At 53.2% G+C, this 18,902-nt stretch overlaps 9 protein-coding genes across 9 annotated transcripts; 6 read left to right on the forward strand and 3 right to left on the reverse strand.

Annotated features, from left to right (window-relative positions):
• Nucleotides 1-16: 16 nt before the first annotated feature.
• Nucleotides 17-1,896, forward strand: HETIRDRAFT_441637 (uncharacterized protein). Its single transcript, XM_009552117.1, has 2 exons — nucleotides 17-31; nucleotides 93-1,896. The coding sequence occupies exon 2, from the start codon at nucleotides 165-167 to the stop codon at nucleotides 1,548-1,550; it is 1,386 nt and encodes a 461-aa protein (XP_009550412.1). The 5' UTR covers nucleotides 17-31; nucleotides 93-164; the 3' UTR covers nucleotides 1,551-1,896.
• A 713-nt stretch (nucleotides 1,897-2,609) lies between these two features.
• HETIRDRAFT_109038 (uncharacterized protein) lies at nucleotides 2,610-3,027 on the forward strand (the record flags this gene model as incomplete). The annotated part of the gene is made up of 2 exons (XM_009552118.1): nucleotides 2,610-2,653; nucleotides 2,736-3,027. The coding sequence occupies 2 exons, from the start codon at nucleotides 2,610-2,612 to the stop codon at nucleotides 3,025-3,027; spliced, it is 336 nt and encodes a 111-aa protein (XP_009550413.1).
• A 39-nt stretch (nucleotides 3,028-3,066) lies between these two features.
• On the reverse strand, nucleotides 3,067-3,418 carry HETIRDRAFT_454382 (uncharacterized protein; the record flags this gene model as incomplete). Its single annotated transcript, XM_009552119.1, has 2 exons — nucleotides 3,067-3,169; nucleotides 3,279-3,418. The coding sequence occupies 2 exons, from the start codon at nucleotides 3,416-3,418 to the stop codon at nucleotides 3,067-3,069; spliced, it is 243 nt and encodes an 80-aa protein (XP_009550414.1).
• A 494-nt stretch (nucleotides 3,419-3,912) lies between these two features.
• On the reverse strand, nucleotides 3,913-5,440 carry gpr1 (putative acetate transporter). Its single transcript, XM_009551397.1, has 5 exons — nucleotides 5,289-5,440; nucleotides 5,035-5,207; nucleotides 4,738-4,888; nucleotides 4,578-4,657; nucleotides 3,913-4,505 (listed from the first exon to the last, which is right to left on the reverse strand). The coding sequence occupies exons 1-5, from the start codon at nucleotides 5,387-5,389 to the stop codon at nucleotides 4,348-4,350; spliced, it is 663 nt and encodes a 220-aa protein (XP_009549692.1). The 5' UTR covers nucleotides 5,390-5,440; the 3' UTR covers nucleotides 3,913-4,347.
• A 158-nt stretch (nucleotides 5,441-5,598) lies between these two features.
• HETIRDRAFT_109040 (uncharacterized protein) lies at nucleotides 5,599-6,524 on the forward strand (the record flags this gene model as incomplete). The annotated part of the gene is made up of 6 exons (XM_009552120.1): nucleotides 5,599-5,657; nucleotides 5,717-5,732; nucleotides 5,787-5,874; nucleotides 5,931-5,954; nucleotides 6,014-6,178; nucleotides 6,235-6,524. The coding sequence occupies 6 exons, from the start codon at nucleotides 5,599-5,601 to the stop codon at nucleotides 6,522-6,524; spliced, it is 642 nt and encodes a 213-aa protein (XP_009550415.1).
• Nucleotides 6,525-7,359: 835 nt separating this feature from the next.
• HETIRDRAFT_109041 (uncharacterized protein) lies at nucleotides 7,360-8,063 on the reverse strand (the record flags this gene model as incomplete). The annotated part of the gene is made up of 3 exons (XM_009552121.1): nucleotides 7,360-7,434; nucleotides 7,499-7,936; nucleotides 7,998-8,063. 3 exons carry the CDS (start codon nucleotides 8,061-8,063, stop codon nucleotides 7,360-7,362), a joined length of 579 nt encoding a protein of 192 aa, XP_009550416.1.
• Nucleotides 8,064-10,921: 2,858 nt separating this feature from the next.
• On the forward strand, nucleotides 10,922-11,284 carry HETIRDRAFT_165616 (uncharacterized protein; the record flags this gene model as incomplete). The annotated part of the gene is made up of 2 exons (XM_009552122.1): nucleotides 10,922-10,981; nucleotides 11,033-11,284. 2 exons carry the CDS (start codon nucleotides 10,922-10,924, stop codon nucleotides 11,282-11,284), a joined length of 312 nt encoding a protein of 103 aa, XP_009550417.1.
• An 805-nt stretch (nucleotides 11,285-12,089) lies between these two features.
• HETIRDRAFT_120968 (uncharacterized protein) lies at nucleotides 12,090-13,260 on the forward strand (the record flags this gene model as incomplete). Its single annotated transcript, XM_009552123.1, has 2 exons — nucleotides 12,090-12,843; nucleotides 12,938-13,260. 2 exons carry the CDS (start codon nucleotides 12,090-12,092, stop codon nucleotides 13,258-13,260), a joined length of 1,077 nt encoding a protein of 358 aa, XP_009550418.1.
• A 130-nt stretch (nucleotides 13,261-13,390) lies between these two features.
• HETIRDRAFT_58079 (uncharacterized protein) lies at nucleotides 13,391-13,768 on the forward strand (the record flags this gene model as incomplete). Its single annotated transcript, XM_009551373.1, has 1 exon — nucleotides 13,391-13,768. A coding segment is annotated over one exon (378 nt), but the record flags the coding sequence as incomplete, so codon positions are not given.
• Nucleotides 13,769-18,902: the final 5,134 nt, after the last annotated feature.

Raw genomic sequence — 18,902 nt, forward strand, 5'->3', positions numbered from 1 at the left:
GCTTTCATCTTCGACACACACAAGTACGATAGTAGGCCTCATGCAACTTCAATCTTCCGGAATGTCGCTGACTGTTTCACTGATGTGCGCAGATACACGTGCATGTGGGGTTGTCGAATACCAAATCCCTTAGACGCCCATCTCCTCGCTGGTTGCACGCGGACATGCCCACTGCCCATAGCCCTTCAAGTCTCTCTGCCACTATGCACCACTTATCAGCCGCTCTGCGCGACCTACTCTCCAGCGCATTCCCTTGTCTTTCCCCCTCACATAGAGCCATGTCCGCCCCCAACGATGTCCTCTACTTTCCCAAGGAAGAATCCGCCTACAACGTGACTGGATGGGCGGGGTTCGTCCTCTTCACCCCCACCCCCTCAGAGGAACGTCCGCGCATCGCCAGCATAGAACACTGCAAGCGGAAGCGCGGCGTCTTCCACGAGTTTCTCATCATCCGTTTCGAGTACCCCGTTCTAGACGCTCCCCCGCTCACCGTGCCCATCATCGTCGAGCGCACGATCGACACCAGCCTGCTCCCCAAAGACAAGATCCGCCCCGGCGCCGACCTCTCCCGCGAGAACGGCAGCCGCTTTTCCGCCTTGTTCCATTCATCGTCCTCCTCCCGCCTCAGCTTGTCCCCCAGCTCCGTGGCCTCGTCCTCGTCCTCTTCCCTTACGCCGCCCGCCTTCGACCGCATCATCATCCCCCCGAATGGCGCGCCCGTCAGCAAAATCGACCGCCACGCCCGCCACCCGTATGAGCACTGCCGCAAGCTCACGTTTAATAAGCGCTTTACCGACTACGATCTTGCTGCGTTGCTGCTTGCGCTCCAAGAATACGCTCCCGACTACGCGCTCCTCTCGCGTCAGTGCTATTGGTATGCGACCGTGATCTACGATTTCTTCCGCGAGCGCCTCATCGGCCTTGGCAACGAGGACGGCAAGGAGGTCGAGTTCAATGTCGACAACCTCAAGGACGAGCGTGGGCGCTTCCTCACTATCTTCACCATCCAGCCCCCTGAGCCGCCGCTGGGCAAGATTAAGTCTGAGTTTGAGAAGCAACTTGCCGCGCTGTTGGACGAGAGGGCCCGGGAGGATCACCCCGCCGCCAAGTGGGTGAGGTCGCAGGAGGAGGCGCGAGCGGCCATTGCAAAGGCGGAGGAGGAGGCAGCGGCGAGGGAGAGGGCGGAAGCCGCTGCAAAGGAAGAGGCAGCGGCGAGGGAGAGGGCGGAAGCGGCGAGGGACAGTGCGGAAGCCGCTGCAAAGGAAGAGGCAGCAGCGAGGGTGGAGGCCGAAGCGACGGCGAAGGCAGCGGAAGCGGCGGCGACGGCAGCGGAAGCGGCGGCGACGGCAGCGGCAGCGACAGCGACGGCAGCGGCAGCGGCAGCGACGGCAGCGGCAGCGGCAGCGAAGGCAGCCGACGCAAGGGCGGTGGCGGCAGAGGCAGCGGCAGAGGCGGAGGCGGCGGCAAGGGCTCTGCTGGACGATGAGGTTGCCCTTCTCCGGCAGCAGCTCGCGGCCCTGAACCATGCTGGCCCGTCCCCGGCTGCGTAATATCATACCAAGTATATCATCTATCGTCCACTGATCGCCAAGTCTGCTCTCATATATGCTCTGATCGTTGTTGTCCATGTACATCCCAGCACTCTCACATTCGGCTATCTATACCACTTGCATTGTCCATTCATGCTCGAGTTCGCTATGTGTTCCCTGAGGCCAAGACTTTTTTGATTGAGTCCTTGCGTGTATGGCAGCTCCAGCAGGCTCTCTGCTGCGCTGAAGCGACGTTGTCTTACATTAGAGGACCCTTGGCTAAATGTATGACTAGGGACGCGCAAATGTTGAATCTTCTAGGTATCAGCGGTCCCTCGCGCAATCCACAAAAAATCGTATATTTTACAAGAACTCGGATCACAGTCTGCATCGCAGTGAGAAGCCAGATAAGATATCTCGAAGCACTGTACATGGTGGAAAAAGAAGAGATAAATCTGGCTGATCCATAGATACGAAGAGACGTACAGGCGTTCACGAGACCAGATCTATGTAGAGAGCAGCAGATTGTGAGCACGGAACCAAAACAAAACGACAGCAGAGCAAAGAGACTATACAACCAAGCGGCTAACTCAACAAGATAGAACACTTCATCAAGATACCTTACTCGAGGGCAAAAAACGTAGGCATCAAGCGCCACAGTTCTGCCTGCTGCCGCTCTACGTGCTGCAGCACCTCCGTGCGACACGCCGAACACACGCTCCAAGGAAAACCCGACTCTGTCGTGGCCGACCGCACCATCTGCCTCACAGTCTCCAAATCCTCGACCGGCTGCGACATGAGGCCCGCTGGAAGCAGTAGCGACTGAGCCGTGTGTGTCCAAAATGCACGGATATATGAATGGCATGTCCCCTAGTGCTCGGGGACAGCAACGAGCATCGGTGAGGTGTACATTTGGGCCTGCGTCATCCGGAGACGCGCGAGGCCAATCACGAACCGCTCAATATCGGCGGGCGCAAGGCAGGAAAGAGGATGGTTGGTATATACACCGCTGCTGAGTTGAAGGATGCAGCGACTGACGTCGTAAAGGGTGCCATGAGTAACCCTTGGTCATCGTAGTTGATGGCACGCAGAAGCGCGATTACCGCGGCCGGGTGGACGGGCACGTTTGTTGTGGTGTTTGTATCGACCTCCGGGTCTATGACCTTGGATAGGTCGATGGGCAGGTCTTGAATATACGCTCCACAGCCAAATGGAGCTCGCCCAGGCCCCGCGGCCCGCCATGCGCCTCGACGCGCGTGCGGACGCCACGTCCGCGTCGTGCGCGAACGGCACCTCGTTCGCCAACGGCACGTCGTCCAACCGGCGGCACGTCGTCCACCAGCAGCAGCGCTTCATCGCACACCTCGGGCGCTGCTGCTGCGTCCCCGAGGGGCTTGCCACCCGGGGGCGCCTAGGCCGGTCTTTCCTCTGGCGTTTCGATGGCCGCGGTGGTAATGGTGCCGGCACCATCCCCAATGGCGATCTGATACCTGTCTGATGCGGTTTTCGAAGTGGCGCCATCCTGGCGCGCGCGCTCTCAGCGCCGAGCGGAGGGGAAGGGGGAGGGGGGAGGTTTTCCCTTATCATTATCGTCACCTACCGTGCTTTGCGCGGCCCGCGACAGGATTCGTCCAGGAGGGCTGCGTCGTGATCAGCTTTCTTATTCTACTCCGTTTTTTAATCCCCGTATATTGTCTTGGCGGGGTAAGTAAGTAATGGGACCCTATGTCGGACATCCCAATGCGGTACATGGCGCAACTTTCCTCCGTCCTCCTCGAGCCCGGGCTTGCCTCTGGACTGGCGCCCGCCGCGTGGGAGTGCAGTGCCGCGGTGAAGGGGTTATGAGTGGGTTCGTTCGTTCGTTCGTGTATGGCGCTCGCGCGAGACATGACGGCTAGTAACGTACTTCGTCGCGGGTCTGATAACACGCAGACACGCGGTGCGGGGGACCCGCCAATGCAACGGGCGCCGAATATCACGTCGCCATATTTGGCCGCGCCGAGGCCTGAGACAAGTCTCGAGCGACAAAAGCATCAGAGTTCCTCAGAGTCATATACGGTATTATATGCAAGCGTTTGTGTGACTTAGGATCGGTCGGCTCGGCGCCCGGAGCTCCCCAGGCATGGTTGATTTGACCGCGCCCTCATGGTCTCATCGCCATGTCTCGGTGGCATACAACGACACAGTTATGGCACGATGCCGACAAGCAAACACCCGGCGCAGGCAGGCGCAGGCGCGCACCGTCCGTCAGGATCAGGGACAGGGGCCAGGGGAACCCCAATCAACGTACACAAGTCGCACGCATCCCCGTATACCACACATCTCCATCCGGCACGCCCAGACGCGCGCGCGCTGTGGCTGTGGCTGTGGCGGAAAGACGCGTTTATTGATCACCTCATTGATTATCGAGAGCATTTTGCCCGATGGCCGGGGGGCGACCGAGCCGCTCGCGCACAAGACAGAAACGAGAACGAAGAGTCAGCAGAGGCGCGCGCGCACGCGCGGTACCTACATGCGTACGTGGGCGGGCGGGCGCGGGGATTACAACGGGGGGCCCAACTCGAGCCGAACAAGGGGGACAGACACGATCCGAGACAGAGACAGAGACAGAGAGACAGATCGAGAACAAAACGCCGGTGCTGGAGGCGCGGCGGGATATAAGGTATGTATTTCTTACTGCATAAGTAACGGCGGAAGCGGACTGGTATGGATCCATCCGGTGCGAAGTGCGAACGACGGGAACGGGAAACGGCGGTGTTGCAAAACGACGATACGGTGCGACGGTGCGACGGTGCGACGGCAGGCGGTGGCGGGGCGCTCAGTCGAGGCGGCGGGGCGGGATGCGGCCGATGGGGAGGGTGAAGAAGTCCTCGGCGGTGAGGAGCTCGCACATGCCGCAGTAGTACGCGATGAAGGCGGTGACGACGCCCGTGCCGCCGCCGGCCTTGCCGACCAAGGGCTTGTCGAGGAACTTGCCTGCGCGAACGAAGCGAAGCGGGTGAAAAGGTCAGCGGGCGGGAAGGGGTGGAGAGGAGGAGGGGCACGGACTGATGGCGAGGAGCATGAAGGTGAGGGTGAGCATGACGAAGAGGGAGATGAAGCCCGCGCTGCGGCGGAGCGAGGCGAGCCTGCGCGGACAGACATCGTATCAGCGCGCGCACGAAGGATCGAGCGTGAGTGAGCGTGAGAAAGCGTGAGAAAGACGGACAGGAAGAAAAAGGTGACGATCATCCAGGTGATGAGGTAGATGCCGAGGGCGTTGTCCTCCTGGCCGCTGCCGTCGTAGGCGTCCGAGATGCCGGAGCCGGGGATGAGGAGCGTGGCGTAGGACAGCCAGAAGGCGCCGTAGGACGTGAACGCTGCCCCGCGCGAAATCGTGTCAGTGCCAGTGGCAACGTCAAAGCAGCTACTAGTGGGGAGATCGGGCGGAGATCGGGGGAGAAGAGGGCGGGGGACGTGTGGGGTGCGGGGGGCAGGAAGTGCGGGGCGGTGCGGGGCGACGCACCGGTAGCTCCAAACGTGTTGCCCGTTGCAAATTCCCACATGCCGGCGAGGAGCTGGGCGAGACCCCCACAAAAGAGGGCCATGCCGACGACGGCGTTGCCGACGGTGATGTGGCGGGCCTGGGCATTGTAGAGGGAGAGAATGAGGGTGGTGGACGCGAAGGAGAAGAGGCCGCTGTGGTGCGTGGTGCGGGGTTGCGGGGTGAGAAAAAGTGAGACGGCGGGGGCGTCGCTGGGCAGGGGGTGGGGGACTTACAGCGGGCCTGGGTTGGCGATGCGTCTGCGGGGCTGGGGGGACGACCGCGCGTGCGGAGGGAGGGAGTTGGCGGAGATCTCGGCCTTCTCGATGTCGCTCATGTCTGGGTCAGCGAGTGTCTGGTGAGCAGGCTGGGCTGGCTGGTGCTGGTCGGAGGGGAGCAGGCAGACGCTGCCGAGGAGGGAGAGGGTGGGCCTAAAGTACTCGCGCCGGCTTCAACTTGGGGCCCTTCTGCGGCTAATGTCATCCCGCCATCAATTCCCCTCCATTATTGGCATCAATTGCCCCCGACCGCTCTTCTGCCCCCGTGATGCTCGCCAACCACCACTCCGCCCTCGTACACCCCGCCCTCGTCCTCGTCCCGTACAGGTCCGTCCGTCCCCTCTCACACACACAGCGACCCCACACTCATCCCCTCTCGATGCTAGGCCCTACCACGTGCCCGTCCGCCCCGTCTCCCCCACCTGTCGAGGCGCATCACGCTGATCGCTCCGACAGACTTACCATGCATGGATGCAGAGCCCCGTCCTCCGTCACTTGACCGCTAGCGAGCCGCTGTCCTTGCACGATGAGTACGCCATGCAACGTCAGCACTCCATTCTTGCCTTCGATCGCACCCACTCACGCGCACTCACGCCCCAGAGAGCTGGCAGAACGATCAAGATAGTCCGTTCCCACCCCCGGCTTCCCGTCTCGCCGGCTCTGCTGACCACCCCCCTTGGCAGAGCTCACGTTCATCGTCCTCGCACGCCCCCCGCACGCGGCCCCCGACGACGCGCTCACCGACGATGACATCCGCGCCCTGCCCATGATCGGCGACGTCAACCTCTTCCTCAAGGGCTCCCCGCAAGACGACGACTTCGAAGCCGAGGTCGAGGTCATGATCGCAGGTCCGTCCTCGCGTCGCCCTCTCCCCTCGTCCTGCCCGTCCTCACCCTGGCCGCAGAGCCCGCCTACCGCCGCCAGCGCCTCGCGCACACCGCCCTCTCCCTCCTCCTCGCCTACGCCACGTCCCCCGCGGCCCCCGCCCCGCTCCCCGTCCCGCCAGCCCGCCTCGTCGCGCGCATCGGCCAGGACAACGCGCCCAGCATCCGCCTCTTCGAGTCCCTCGGCTTCGAGGTCGTCCGCCGCGTCGACGTCTTCAACGAGCTCGAGATGCGCCCCGCAGCAAACGGCGCGCGCGCGCACGAGTGGACGGCGGGCGCGGTCGTGCCGTTCGAGGCGCCCGATGCGTGATCTGCGGTGCGTGATGCGTGGGGCGTGGGGCGTGGGACATGTACATACAGTACTACTAGTAGATCGGGGGTCGCTCGAGCCTCGCTCGCTGTCGCAGAGCACGTCTAGCCCCGCAGTACCACGTGACGTGCTGTCTCGCCGTAGCCGTCGCCGCCGCCCAGTGCCCATGTGGTTGCCCGAATAGCCTAACCCGAGTCGGACGCTGACTGGCGGGCCCTGCCGCCGCCGCCGCGCGCTCTCGAATTGTCAGCAGACTCCGCGTCGTCCGACGTGGATCTCGCGTCTCGACGGACGGCGCTTGGCTTGGACCCTGCTCGATCCGCGTCGCACGCCGACGTCGACGTCGATCGTGGACGGTGAACGTTGAACGTTGAACACCGGGCATGGCGCTGGACTGACTGATCGCGATCGCGGGCGGCTTCGATCAGCTGCGTTCAGCTTCATTCAGCTGCCACCTCACTGCGCCCGACGCGACGTCTCTGGACCTCTTGAGACGCTCGCTGGCTTGGAGACGTTCAGCACCAACACCGAAGCGCCGATCAACGTCGAACGTCGAACAGCGCCGCGTTGGCACCGAAAATGCACCGTTCAGCGCTCATCTCTTGTCACTTTTGGCTGGACTTTCGCTGAATGGTCTCCAGACCTCTGAGACGCTCATGGGGGCAGGACGGGAGGCCATGCGTGTCCCGACGACGTCTCTACGGTCTTTTTTTCTCTTTATGTGTATGAAGATCAACGCTCTCCCTTTTTCGCGCGGCGCAGGGCCAGTGGCGGCCAGGGGAGAAGCATCGTATTGTAACGTAGTGCTTCATTCAAGACATCGAAGGCTTAAGTATCAAAATGGGGGGAAAAGGAGGAGGTCCTCCGCATTGAGAGGGGCGTCGTCAAATGTGAATGCGGACGGGCTGTCCTGAGGAATGCGATGAGCCATGGTAGGGGAACTCTCTGGTCAAGGTATCTGGAAGTGAGTGCACCAAGATAGAAACGTGGGTGCGCGTCGGCTTGTCCGCGAGACGTCCGCCTTCTGTGTAAGGCCAGCCTTGGAGACCAACGCGTTGGTGCGTCTCTATGCTAGGTGCAGCCGGTGACTCCGCAGGGGAAGACATTGACACGGCGCTCGCCCGTAGGTCCGTGGTTGAGGACAAGGCGCACGGCGCGGACGAGGTGGCGTCTTGAAAGCCGTCGTCGGACGAGCCGGTGCTGCGGTGCGATTCGATCTGGTCGACACCCTTCGATCGCTGGTGTCGCCTCGAATGATGCGTGAGCAGTGTAGGGGCCAGGGCGAATTGCATGTCGATTGTCTTCATGTATGGATGTTCATTACGCTCATCCCATGCCGTTTCCTGAAGAGTCACTAGGACGACGATGGCTGTGGGGTAGATGCCCTGGTAGAGTGTGAGGATATAGACTCGCTGACGTTACAAAGAAATCGTCTCGCTGCAATTTGAACCGATGCGTCCTGTATAAGCTCACAGTCGGCAGCAAAGATGACACTGAATCGACTTGAGATGAGTAAAACCTAACGTTAAATGTCGGCATTCACGATCGTAATTCCTGATTTACTAGTCACCCATAATCCGCAATAGAGTGCACCGGACTCAATCAGAAGGGGCAAAGGTTTTTTCTGTAGGCGTCCGTCTTGACTCTCCGTGAACGAGATAAGCCTTGATAGACCACCGGTGCTGCCTTCAATAAGAGTTAACAGAAACCAAAACGTGACAAGTGGTGATCGTACCAAGCTTTGAAAGCAATGAGGCCTGTTGCTATCACGTTTGTAGCAAGACGCAGGATCCAAACTGTGAAAGGACCGTTCGCAGCTTGAGAGTTGACGTTGTTGGATTTATATACAGCGCTAACAACGACGGAAACTGGAAATCAGACCGCGAGTTCCTTGCAGCGACTCATAACTGCGTCCTCTGGCCGTACTATATGAGCCCAAAAGTGTAACGAATGGAATAATGGAGATCCTTGTATTCTATTGCCAAAGAACCCAGGCTCTCCGGGCAACAATAGTGTCGCTGAGAACATACCGTAAAATACAGATGTAAGCCATATTCCGGTTTAGAATCACAGAATTATACATTCAGCAGTGGAAGATATGTTTGTGCAATGTACAGACCACCAATAGATTTACCTTCTTGTAGCGTGATCTGTTCGGGATGGTAAAAAGCTCACACAGACATGGTTGAAATGGTCAAAACGGAAGCCCAGTAGATGGTTGACGTTGCAAACATGATGGCCGTCACAGACAACGTCATGTCGTCCGCTTTAGTCTTGAAGCCCTTGCAGCTTTCTTCATTTTCAGTCCAAGCGCAATATATGTCACTCAGATCCACTCACCACAGAAAGTATGTTGAGAGAAACATAACGACAAAAAACACACCTAAAACAGTCAATGTTGTTGTTAGATTAGCCATAGTTGGAGACCAAAGTAGATAGTGACAGACTATACAAAGTGCTCTGTACTGCGATTGTAGCGATAACTTGTATAACTTCGGGGTAAAGGTCTATTGGAATAGCAGGAACAGATGATCCAGTCGCCGACATACTTGCATGATGAATGCAGTCGATCTGCTCAGCAGGGTGTAGTGAAGGACGTGAGGGAGGGGAAGAAGATGGGGCCCGTTTCCATCAACGGCTTGTCTGGCGTTTATCTTACAAGACCGTGAGAGAGAATCATTAAGATATAGCTGTGATCCTGTTGAACAGATTGTTTCAAAATTTGAAGATATATTTAGGTACTCACAGGGAGGTTAGCTCGTGTCTGCCAGCATCATGCTTTGATTCATTAGAAAAATTTAAATATACATGGCTTTTCGGGCAAGACTTGGGACCTGGTGGAGAATGAATAGTGCTATGTTTTTGCAGTTACCCTTTGCGAGGTGTTTGGATGAAATAACGTGTGTATATGGTGAGTTACAGTTACTGACATCTGTCTCGAGCGAGAGAACCGAGAGAAAAAGAAAGGGAACGAGGAAGGAATCTGTTCTGCATGTCACATGACATCAGGGAAAAGCTCCATATTAAATTAACCATAGTTAAGCATAAATATAGCTATATTTTTACCAATTACCATTAAGGATTTTTAGCTTAATCCCCCTCTAATCCTGAAATTATAAGATCTAATCAGAGCTAATTGAAGCTAATTTATTATATGGATTATCAACCAATCTAGTTCTATAGTTTCTCTACTACTACTATACCTCCAATCATAGAGTATGTATAGAGCTTACTAATCAAACTAAAGTCACACCTTATTATAAACTTGACTATTACTAGAATTAAACCAATAACCTTATGCTTGCATACCCCAGACTAGTGCTCTAAACCACTAAGCTACAAGGTCTAAAATATTTACCTAGTAACCTAAATATATTAATATAAATAAGGCAATCTCAACATTTCTGATTTTCTCATACATTTATCTTTTATCTATTCTATATATAAAGAGGTCAATAAATACCCTAGAAATCAAGGCTGATATTTGAATTTGGGCACTAGACTAATAAAAAATAAAGAATATAGTAAAAATAAGATTATAGCACTTATACAATTTGGATTTGAAATGTGTAAAATTGTAATTAGATTGTAGATTCTAATGGGACTATAGTAGTATAGACAATGTCATCTTTACTTGCAGATTTGATAATAAAGTTGATTATGGATAATATATTCTAATTAGCTTAGATTAGTATTTTGAATAATTAGATCTAATTAGAAGAGGCGGTTTTTCTAGATGTAGGCCATGTATATCCCAATGATATCTCTATGGCAAAGCAAGTTTGAAACCTGTTTCTAGTATCAACACTGCATATAGTGCTTGTTTCCCTAGAAATATAATATGCAATGCCATTGGAAATAGGTCATTGGCAATGTCCAAGGGGATCTATATCTTCTACTATGCCAGGCCACTACATCATATTCTATTTTGCCTAGCATCACCCATTTTGTCTATGCTTTGATTCCAATTCTGACAGTGACACCTAACACGAGATGGAAAGCACCTAACTTATGTTCATCTGATCTAATAGCAGTGCTTTTGTCTCTTAGATAAACAAGAATGATTGATAACCATGGGTAGAATTTTTGTCTATTAATACAGCTCCATAAGATTTTGGTGGGTGGAAAATCCCAAGCTCTATGTGCAGCACAAGCCTTTAAAGAGGAAGTTGGAGCAAATTACATTGGTGAATTTCTGTTGTGCATTATTTGCAGATCTCATAGCTTATTTTTTTGGTATTGCTGAGTCTGCAGGAATTGTGTACATACAGAAATAGTACCAAGATTCTTAATTTGGCCTTAGAGAGCCTCTTGTCTGCCATAAATTTATAAATTTCTAAGGGCCCTTTGTGGTGTATTGTATACTTAATGTTTATTTAGAAGATGATTGTATCGGCATGCACAATGCTTCTTTTTATACCACTAAGACATCAGTCCTTCACTACAGTATATTCAAGGTTTGTTGTGCTTTATTATTGATAGTGATTGTTATGATCACGTTCTGTCAGGCCTTAACAGCGGTCTATTCCGACACGATCATCACAAATATCAAGCGGCCTCACAAGGAGAGGCGTACAAACAAGGTACAGATAGTAACCTTGGTCATCCACTCCCAACGGATCACCTTATCGTTGGTCGAGTATCACGGGCCTATTGCGCAGCGGGCATGGAACGCCACCTTACAAACTACTCACACATCGGGCATTGAGCTCCTAGTCTTTCCTGGCCGGAAGGAGACTAACGGAGAAACACAAGAGTAGTCGTTATTGAGAGAGAACGACTTAGAGTATACCTACGGATACATATATGGTATTCTCACGCCCTACTTCCTAAAGTAGTATAAAAGGCCCATAGAGTAGGCTGAGGTTCTTCAGTCTATTCTCTTCGTTCGTTGTGGTCTTCCTACCACAGCACCCTCATCCACTGTAGTCTTCCTACTGCAGTCTTCATTGCTATATCGCAATACACTCTTGGCTCCTGTGCTACACGTACAGTCGAGACCACCGTTCCACACATCCTCCACGAGTGACCTAGGGAAGAATCTCCTACTCTTGGGGTTACCGACGAGCAGTCGTAACACTAGAATAGACTCTTCTGCCCCTACCTTGCTCGCACTAGCTTGCTGCCACACTCTCTCTCATAACCTTACTCAGTGGGGATATAGACCCCCATCGAGAAAGTGTTACTGCGTACACTCTGGAGCAAGACCTAGGCCAGGAATATCCACCCGGCGCTAGACGTATCAATAACCAACTCCGTCACAACAACCGCCCTATCCGGCGCGGAGGGAACTTCTGGGTCTACGAAGACAACAACAGATACGCTCCCCCAAATTACGATAACTGCTCATACCGAAACGGGCGGTATTACTTCACCCTTGAAGACGGAACAGAAGAAGAGGATATTTGGAACGAAACAGAAGCTCAGTGGGAACTAGCCTCACAATACAGGGAACCGGCGCCGGTAATCCCCGAAGACTCGGAGCAAGAGGAAACAACCTCGGAATCAGACTCCGACTCACCAGACCAAACACCGATCAACACCCGAAACGAACCGCTCGCCAACATGTCGGGACAAGCTTCGACTTCTACAGACCCCCCTTCCACGACGGTACAACCCGGAAGAGGAAAGGTCAAACTCCCAGACAACTATACAGGCAACCGCATTGAATCCCAGAAATTCATGCTCCAATGCCTCCTTCTTTTCGCAGCAGAATCCGATCGGTACAAGACCGATCAAGACAAGATATCCCTGGTGCTCTCATGCATGAGATATGGCACGGCAGGAGCTTGGGCCGAGAACTTCCTCCTCAAATCAGTAGGAGCGGACCCCCCCACTGATCTAGGAACCTGGAGGGACTTTTTAACAAAGTTCAAGCTCCAATTTAGGGAGACGGGCAAGACCGACAAGGCGCGAAGCGCACTCATGGCCTTCTCCCAAGGACGAATGACGGTTGATGAATACTCCAACCAATTCATTCTCATCGCCGCCGATGCCGACATCTCCGACAAGGAACAAGTCCCTTACTTCCAACGCGGATTAGACCCGCGCGTCATGGATAAAATATATGACAAGGAAGTTCAACCGAAGGACACCATTCAGGATTGGATTAACACAGCCTGCGAAATAGACGGACGACTCAGAGCCAGATCCGCTCAAAAAGCCATTCTTGCCAACTCCACCTCCTTTCGCAGCGATTATCTGAATCGTTTCCATACCCAACCAACCGTCCGCTATAACTCCACAACTGCCCCTCGCAGAATGAACAACCAGGTGGTTGACATGGACATTGACGCTACCAGAAAGCGTAACGCCGAAAGTCAAAAGAGAAAATTTGACGGCAAGCGAACCACCCCCTGTTCTAACTGCGGAAAGACAGGGCACTCTAGTGCTAACTATTGGTCACCACGTAGAAGCGTTCGCCCAGTTCAAGGAAACTCGAAGAAACGCCTGGGTACGACAGGGAGAGGAAACCGCGCGGTTGATTTGGAAGGAGAAGACGACGCACCCGCTATGGGAGACCAAGCGGGAATATATCGAGGAATGGAGACAGAGGATGTTCATCGCAACGACCAGCGGGTACCACAACCTGGTCCTTCGATGGAACGTCCTCACTCTGCCCCATCCGGACGACCCCAGGCGAACCATGGGCAACGCGCTATGTTACCTAACGGACGACGGGGAGACGGAAGCGTCAGTCATTCTGCTCGAATCGGAGCAGTGCTCGGAGAACTAGGGGAAGATGAAGCAAGAGAAGTAATCTTGGGACACGCAGAGCGTTTTTCCTGACCTCTCCCTCACCAGCGAAGGAGAGAGGTCAAGAACGACCTGAGTTTGATGCCCGCACTTGTATTCGTATCGGAGCAATGAACGACCGTATCATCACTCCCATACGCCTGAACGTGAAAGTATCAAACAGGAGTCAATACGCTGGAGCAAAGGCAACCATCGACTCAGCATGCGAAGGGGTTATAGTAAACGAAACTTGGGTCAGGAAACATCGCTTTCCCACCTACATGCTCAACAACCCCATTCACGTCCGGAACGTCGATGACACCATTAATAAAGCAGGTCTCATCCGATCAGCCTTGGATGTGAACCTCACCATTCGGGACATCAGAGGACGAACGCATACTGAGCGCGTCCAGATGTTTATCTCCAATCTAGGGAAAGACGACCTTATCCTAGGAACAGATTGGTTGAAATACCACGATCCCTCCATCGAGTGGAGGCGACGTGAAGTGCACTTTGATCGGTGCCCCCAGAAATGCCAGCAACCACATGGGTTCACTAGGGCAAGGGAAGAACCGCAAAACAATAGGCGGTTATCAGACATGGAGCCACGGCACAAACCACGCATTAACGAGCGCGAAAAACAGCGCCTAGAACATCTCCGAAGATTGTCGGAAGATGTAGGACTCCGCGATCACAGCGGAACGTTTGGTGTCCAACTACGAGCATACCTCAAAAGGAAATGGCTCCTACAGGACATAAGGAAATACGCAGAAGAGAAACGAAAGGCTCGAGCCAAACCATCTCTTTCACCAAACGGGGGAGAACCTGATCTCCCACATGAAAACTCAGGAAAACAGGCCATAGAGGAACCAGTTATTCGGAAACTGGCTCCCGAACCGTCAGGATTTGCCAGCTTCGACCAGGACTTGGAAGACGAAATTGTCATCACCAATCTAAAAGAAAGAGTCCCCAAGGCGCATCACGAATTCTTGGACATTTTCAGCGAACGAAAGTCGCAGCGACTCCCAGAGCACACTTATTGGGATCACGCCATAGATCTGAAATCGACCTTCAAACCTCAAGTACCAAAAATCTACGCCTTGAGCCCAGAAAAACACGACGAATTAGGAAAGTTCATCAAGGAACACCTCACTCGGGGGACCATCCGTCGATCCACCTCACAAACGGCAGCCCCGTTTTTCTTTATAGGAAAGAAAGATGGAAAACTGCGCCCGGTACAGGACTATCGCCATTTGAACTCGTACACCATCCCAAACGTGTGCCCCCTTCCACTAATCCAAGAACTATTGGACGTGATCAAAGGGGCCACCATTTTCAGCAAATTGGATGTACGGTGGGGATACAACAATATACGAATCAAGAAGGGCGACGAGTGGAAGGCAGCTTTCATCACTCCGTTGGGCTCTTATGAACCTACGGTGATGTTCTTCGGCCTTACCAACTCACCCGCCACCTTCCAAGCCATGATGAACATGATCTTCAGAGAGCTCATCACGGCCCGGAAAATAACCGTGTATATGGACGACATCCTCATTTTTTTCCAAAAACATGGCGGAGCACATCCAGGTCCTGAACCAAGTTTTCCAGATCTTGCGCGACAACGACCTCTATCTGAAACCGGAAAAGTGCGAGTTTTATAAAGAAAAACTCCAATATCTGGGACACACAATTTCAAAAGACCATGTCGCAATGGAAGACTCAAAGGTGGACGCTATACAAGATTGGCCAGTCCCACGCACCGTCCGAGACATTCGCTCCTTTTTAGGTCTAGGAAACTTTTACAGGCGTTTCATCGATAAGTTCTCTCTTATCGCACGACCTCTACACGACCTCACCAAAAAGGATGCAAAATGGAACTGGACTTCGAAGTGCCAAGAAGCTTTCGAACGATTAAAAAGGGCATTTATTAGTAAACCCGTGCTGAATTACCCGGACCCCATGCATCCATATCGACTAGTAACGGATGCCTCACTAATCGCTTATGGAGCCACCCTCCTGCAAGAAGGAAAAGATGGCAACTGGCACCCAGTCGCATTCCTTTCTGGGTCATTTTCACCAGCAGAACGGAACTACGACGTCCACGATCGCGAACTCCTGGCCATCATAAAAGCGTTGGAACACTGGAATCACTACCTTGAAGGTGCACGACACCCATTTGAAATCTGGACAGATCACAAGAACTTGGAACACTTCCAAACGGCGCGAGATCTCTCACGACGACACGCCCGTTGGAGCCTTTATTTGAGCAGATTCGACTTCACGCTCAGCTATAAAGCGGGATCAACAAATTATTCCGATGCTCTGTCCAGGCATCCAGATCTAAGTGAGGGGGTGGAATCTGACAACAAAGCTCAAATTTTGCTCCCGGCCAACCTTTTTAACAAATCCGACAAAACACTGGTAGAACCGTCCCCGACACGGCATATTAAGTCCACAGAGATTGCATCCTCGGACCTCATCTCCCTCATCCGACGTTCAAAATCGGAACATGATGCCCTGACAAGGGTAGCCCTTGCCAAACTTTTGCGAGTAGGCCCACAAGGAATGAGAGGATTACTAGGACACTGGACACACGAAGACGGAATCACCAGACGAAACGGCCACATATGCGTCCCAAAAGACGATGCCATACGAAGACTTATTGTCAAAACGCATCACGACGCACCCGCGGTAGGACACCCGGGGAGAACAAAAACGTTGGAAATGGTACAACGACACTATTGGTGGCAAAACATGACAAAGTTCATCCATGAATATGTGGATGGATGTGCGGTATGTCAATCAACCAAGAATTTGACACACAAAACGCACCCTCCTATCCACCCTTTAGAAACTACCAACGTCCCCTGGCGCTTCATCTCGACAGACTTCGTCACGGACCTACCCGAAAGCAAAGGCTTCGACTCAATTAACGTGGTAGTGGACCAAGGCCTGTCCAAAGGCATAGTCATCACCCCATGCAAGAAAACGATCACGGCAGAAGAAACAACCGTGCTTTTCCAGAACAACGTTTTCAATCGGCATGGGTTACCAACCAAAATAGTATCCGATCGTGGCCCTCAATTTGCGGCCAAGTTCACCCGCGAACTCTGGAAACGGCTAGGAATCACCGCCGCTCTCAGCACGGCTTATCATCCCCAGACGGACGGAGAAACAGAACGAGTAAACCAGGAGATTGAACAGTTCCTGAGAACGTTCTGCAACTACCACCAAGATAACTGGGTAGACCTTTTGCCGTTTGCCGAATTCTCACACAACACGCGGAAACATTCAGCCACCGGAAAATCTCCTTTCGAAGTGCTATACGGGTTCAATCCCCCTTATTCAGCCGACACTGCGCTGGAGACAAAGGTACCCGCGGTAGCTGAACGCATTAAGGTGATCACAGAAGTCCAGGAAGAAGCCGCAGCCAGCCTACAAATAGCCAGCAATTACGCCAAGGACCGGGATCTCCACAGGAAACTCCCTCAATGGAAAGAAGGAGACCAAGTATGGCTAGAAGGAACCCATATCCGGACAACCCATCCAAAGTTCAAGCTTGCTCCTAGGAGGTATGGCCCCTTTAAAATATTGGCAAAAATAGGAACCCTGGCATACAAACTCCAAATTCCCCAACAATGGAGAATCCACCTGGTGTTCCATGCCGCAACGCTAACCAAGTATAGGGAAACCGAGGCACACGGAGAAAACTTCGCCAGACCATTGCCGGAGGTATTAAACGATGAAGAACATTACGAAGTAGAAATGATCGTGGACTCAAAGAAACAAGGACGGGGAACCAAATATTTGGTCAAATGGATGGGATATCCCGAGGCGGACAACACCTGGGAACCCTACACTCTCCTAAAAGGGACAGCGGAAGAAGCTATGAAGGAGTTTCATGACCAATACCCTGATAAACCTCGTCCGGGAGCACCCTGAAAAGCAGAAAGAAAAGTCTATAAAAGAGCGTCCAGAGAGCTCTAAACAGACCATCCTCCCACATCGTCTCCCACTTTTCTCTCAAGCTCCCTCTCCTTCACTCAAATGCTCCTTCACGAAGACCACGATGCTTCATCACCATCCAGAAACTCCTCCCCCGATGTCGTCCTTATGGTGTCCAATCCAGACATCGGACGAGTGGATAGAGGAACCAGTCCTCACCCAAGCAATGCTGGACGAATTGATAGAGGAACCAGCCCTCACCATCCAGAGCCCGCCGTCGTCACCCTCGCTCCACACCTCAATAACTTCTCAGATGACGACGCCGAGGACTACGCCAAGTTCAAAGAAAGGGAAAGAACTCGCCGACCGTTGTTACGCTAGAGGTGGCTCTAAGTGCCGAGCACAACACCAAAACAACCTCTAATGCAGGGGGTGCTGGAGCTAGTATCTAATACACAAGGAATTGTTAGTGATGACTTTAGAAATCGATGGCGTACTGAGAAACAACGGGGAGTATGAGATTATAGCGCCCGAACGGTTTCGGGACTGCGCCGAACACCGACCGAACGTTCGGTCGGTCGAGTCGGGGATTCGGTCGGTAACGAGAAGGTAGTGTCGCGACCGACAACTACGTGCTTCAAGAGCCACACGGGACTCTGACAATATACGAGGGAGGATGAGGGGTACGAGCGAAGAGACGAGTACGAACGCGAATGAGGCTGAACGACGAGGATGACAAGTTTTCGGGAGTCGAGGAAGACGATTTCGATGGTTGAAACGAGTGCGAATGAGCTCTGAACTGTGGGGTGCGAAAGCTGGTTTATTCCAGAGTTGTATGTAGGTTTTTATAGTAAACAGAGCCCCTAAGTAAAATATTAAACAAGAAATGAGAGTAGATGTCGAATGGGCGCCAAGCCCCAGCGATCAGAGAAGATAAGAAGGTAGGTGAGATGTCCATATGGGTTCCGAAGGTGATAAGGTAAAAGGTAATCAGTGATGTCGAAATCCCGAACGTTCGGGATCCGTCGCCCGAGCGTAGGTAGCAGGAACAGGCGTTGGAGAGCCAATGAAAAATAAAGAAGAGGTATCGTACGACCAGGGTGGCCAAGCAATGGTGCAAGATCGTGTTTGACCGACCATGCGGAAGTCAGGAAGATAAGCGATAAGGACCGACCGACTCACGGAGGACATCGGCCGATACGGAATACTGGCTCCGATGATGAGCATGCACCCGCGCTAGGGTCCGAGGGAGGGATTCGGGAAGCTTTGGGGAAATACCGAACAGTGCTAGACAAGTACCGAAGTCGCCGACTTTTACCGAACACGGTCGGTCCCTACCCGACCGACGACAAGCCACCGAAGGACGATTCGGCAGCACTTGGGTCAGTTCGCCCACACTTCACGTACTTACCATGACCGCACAGGAGGGTTACGATAGGTGTGTACGAGATCGGAGCCAGTATTCCGTATCGGCCGATGTCCTCCGTGAGTCGGTCGGTCCTTATCGCTTATCGTCCCGACTTCCGCATGGTCGGTCAAACACGATCTTACACCATTGCTTGGCCACCCTGGTCGTACGATACCTCTTCTTTATTTTTCATTGGTTCTCCAACGCCTGTTCCTGCTACCTACACTCGGGCGACGGATCCCGAACGTTCGGGATTTCGACATCACTGATTACCTTTTACCTTATCACCT

Source organism: Heterobasidion irregulare (genome assembly GCF_000320585.1).
Source record: "Heterobasidion irregulare TC 32-1 unplaced genomic scaffold scaffold_09, whole genome shotgun sequence".
NCBI classification, from domain to species: Eukaryota; Fungi; Basidiomycota; class Agaricomycetes; order Russulales; family Bondarzewiaceae; genus Heterobasidion; species Heterobasidion irregulare.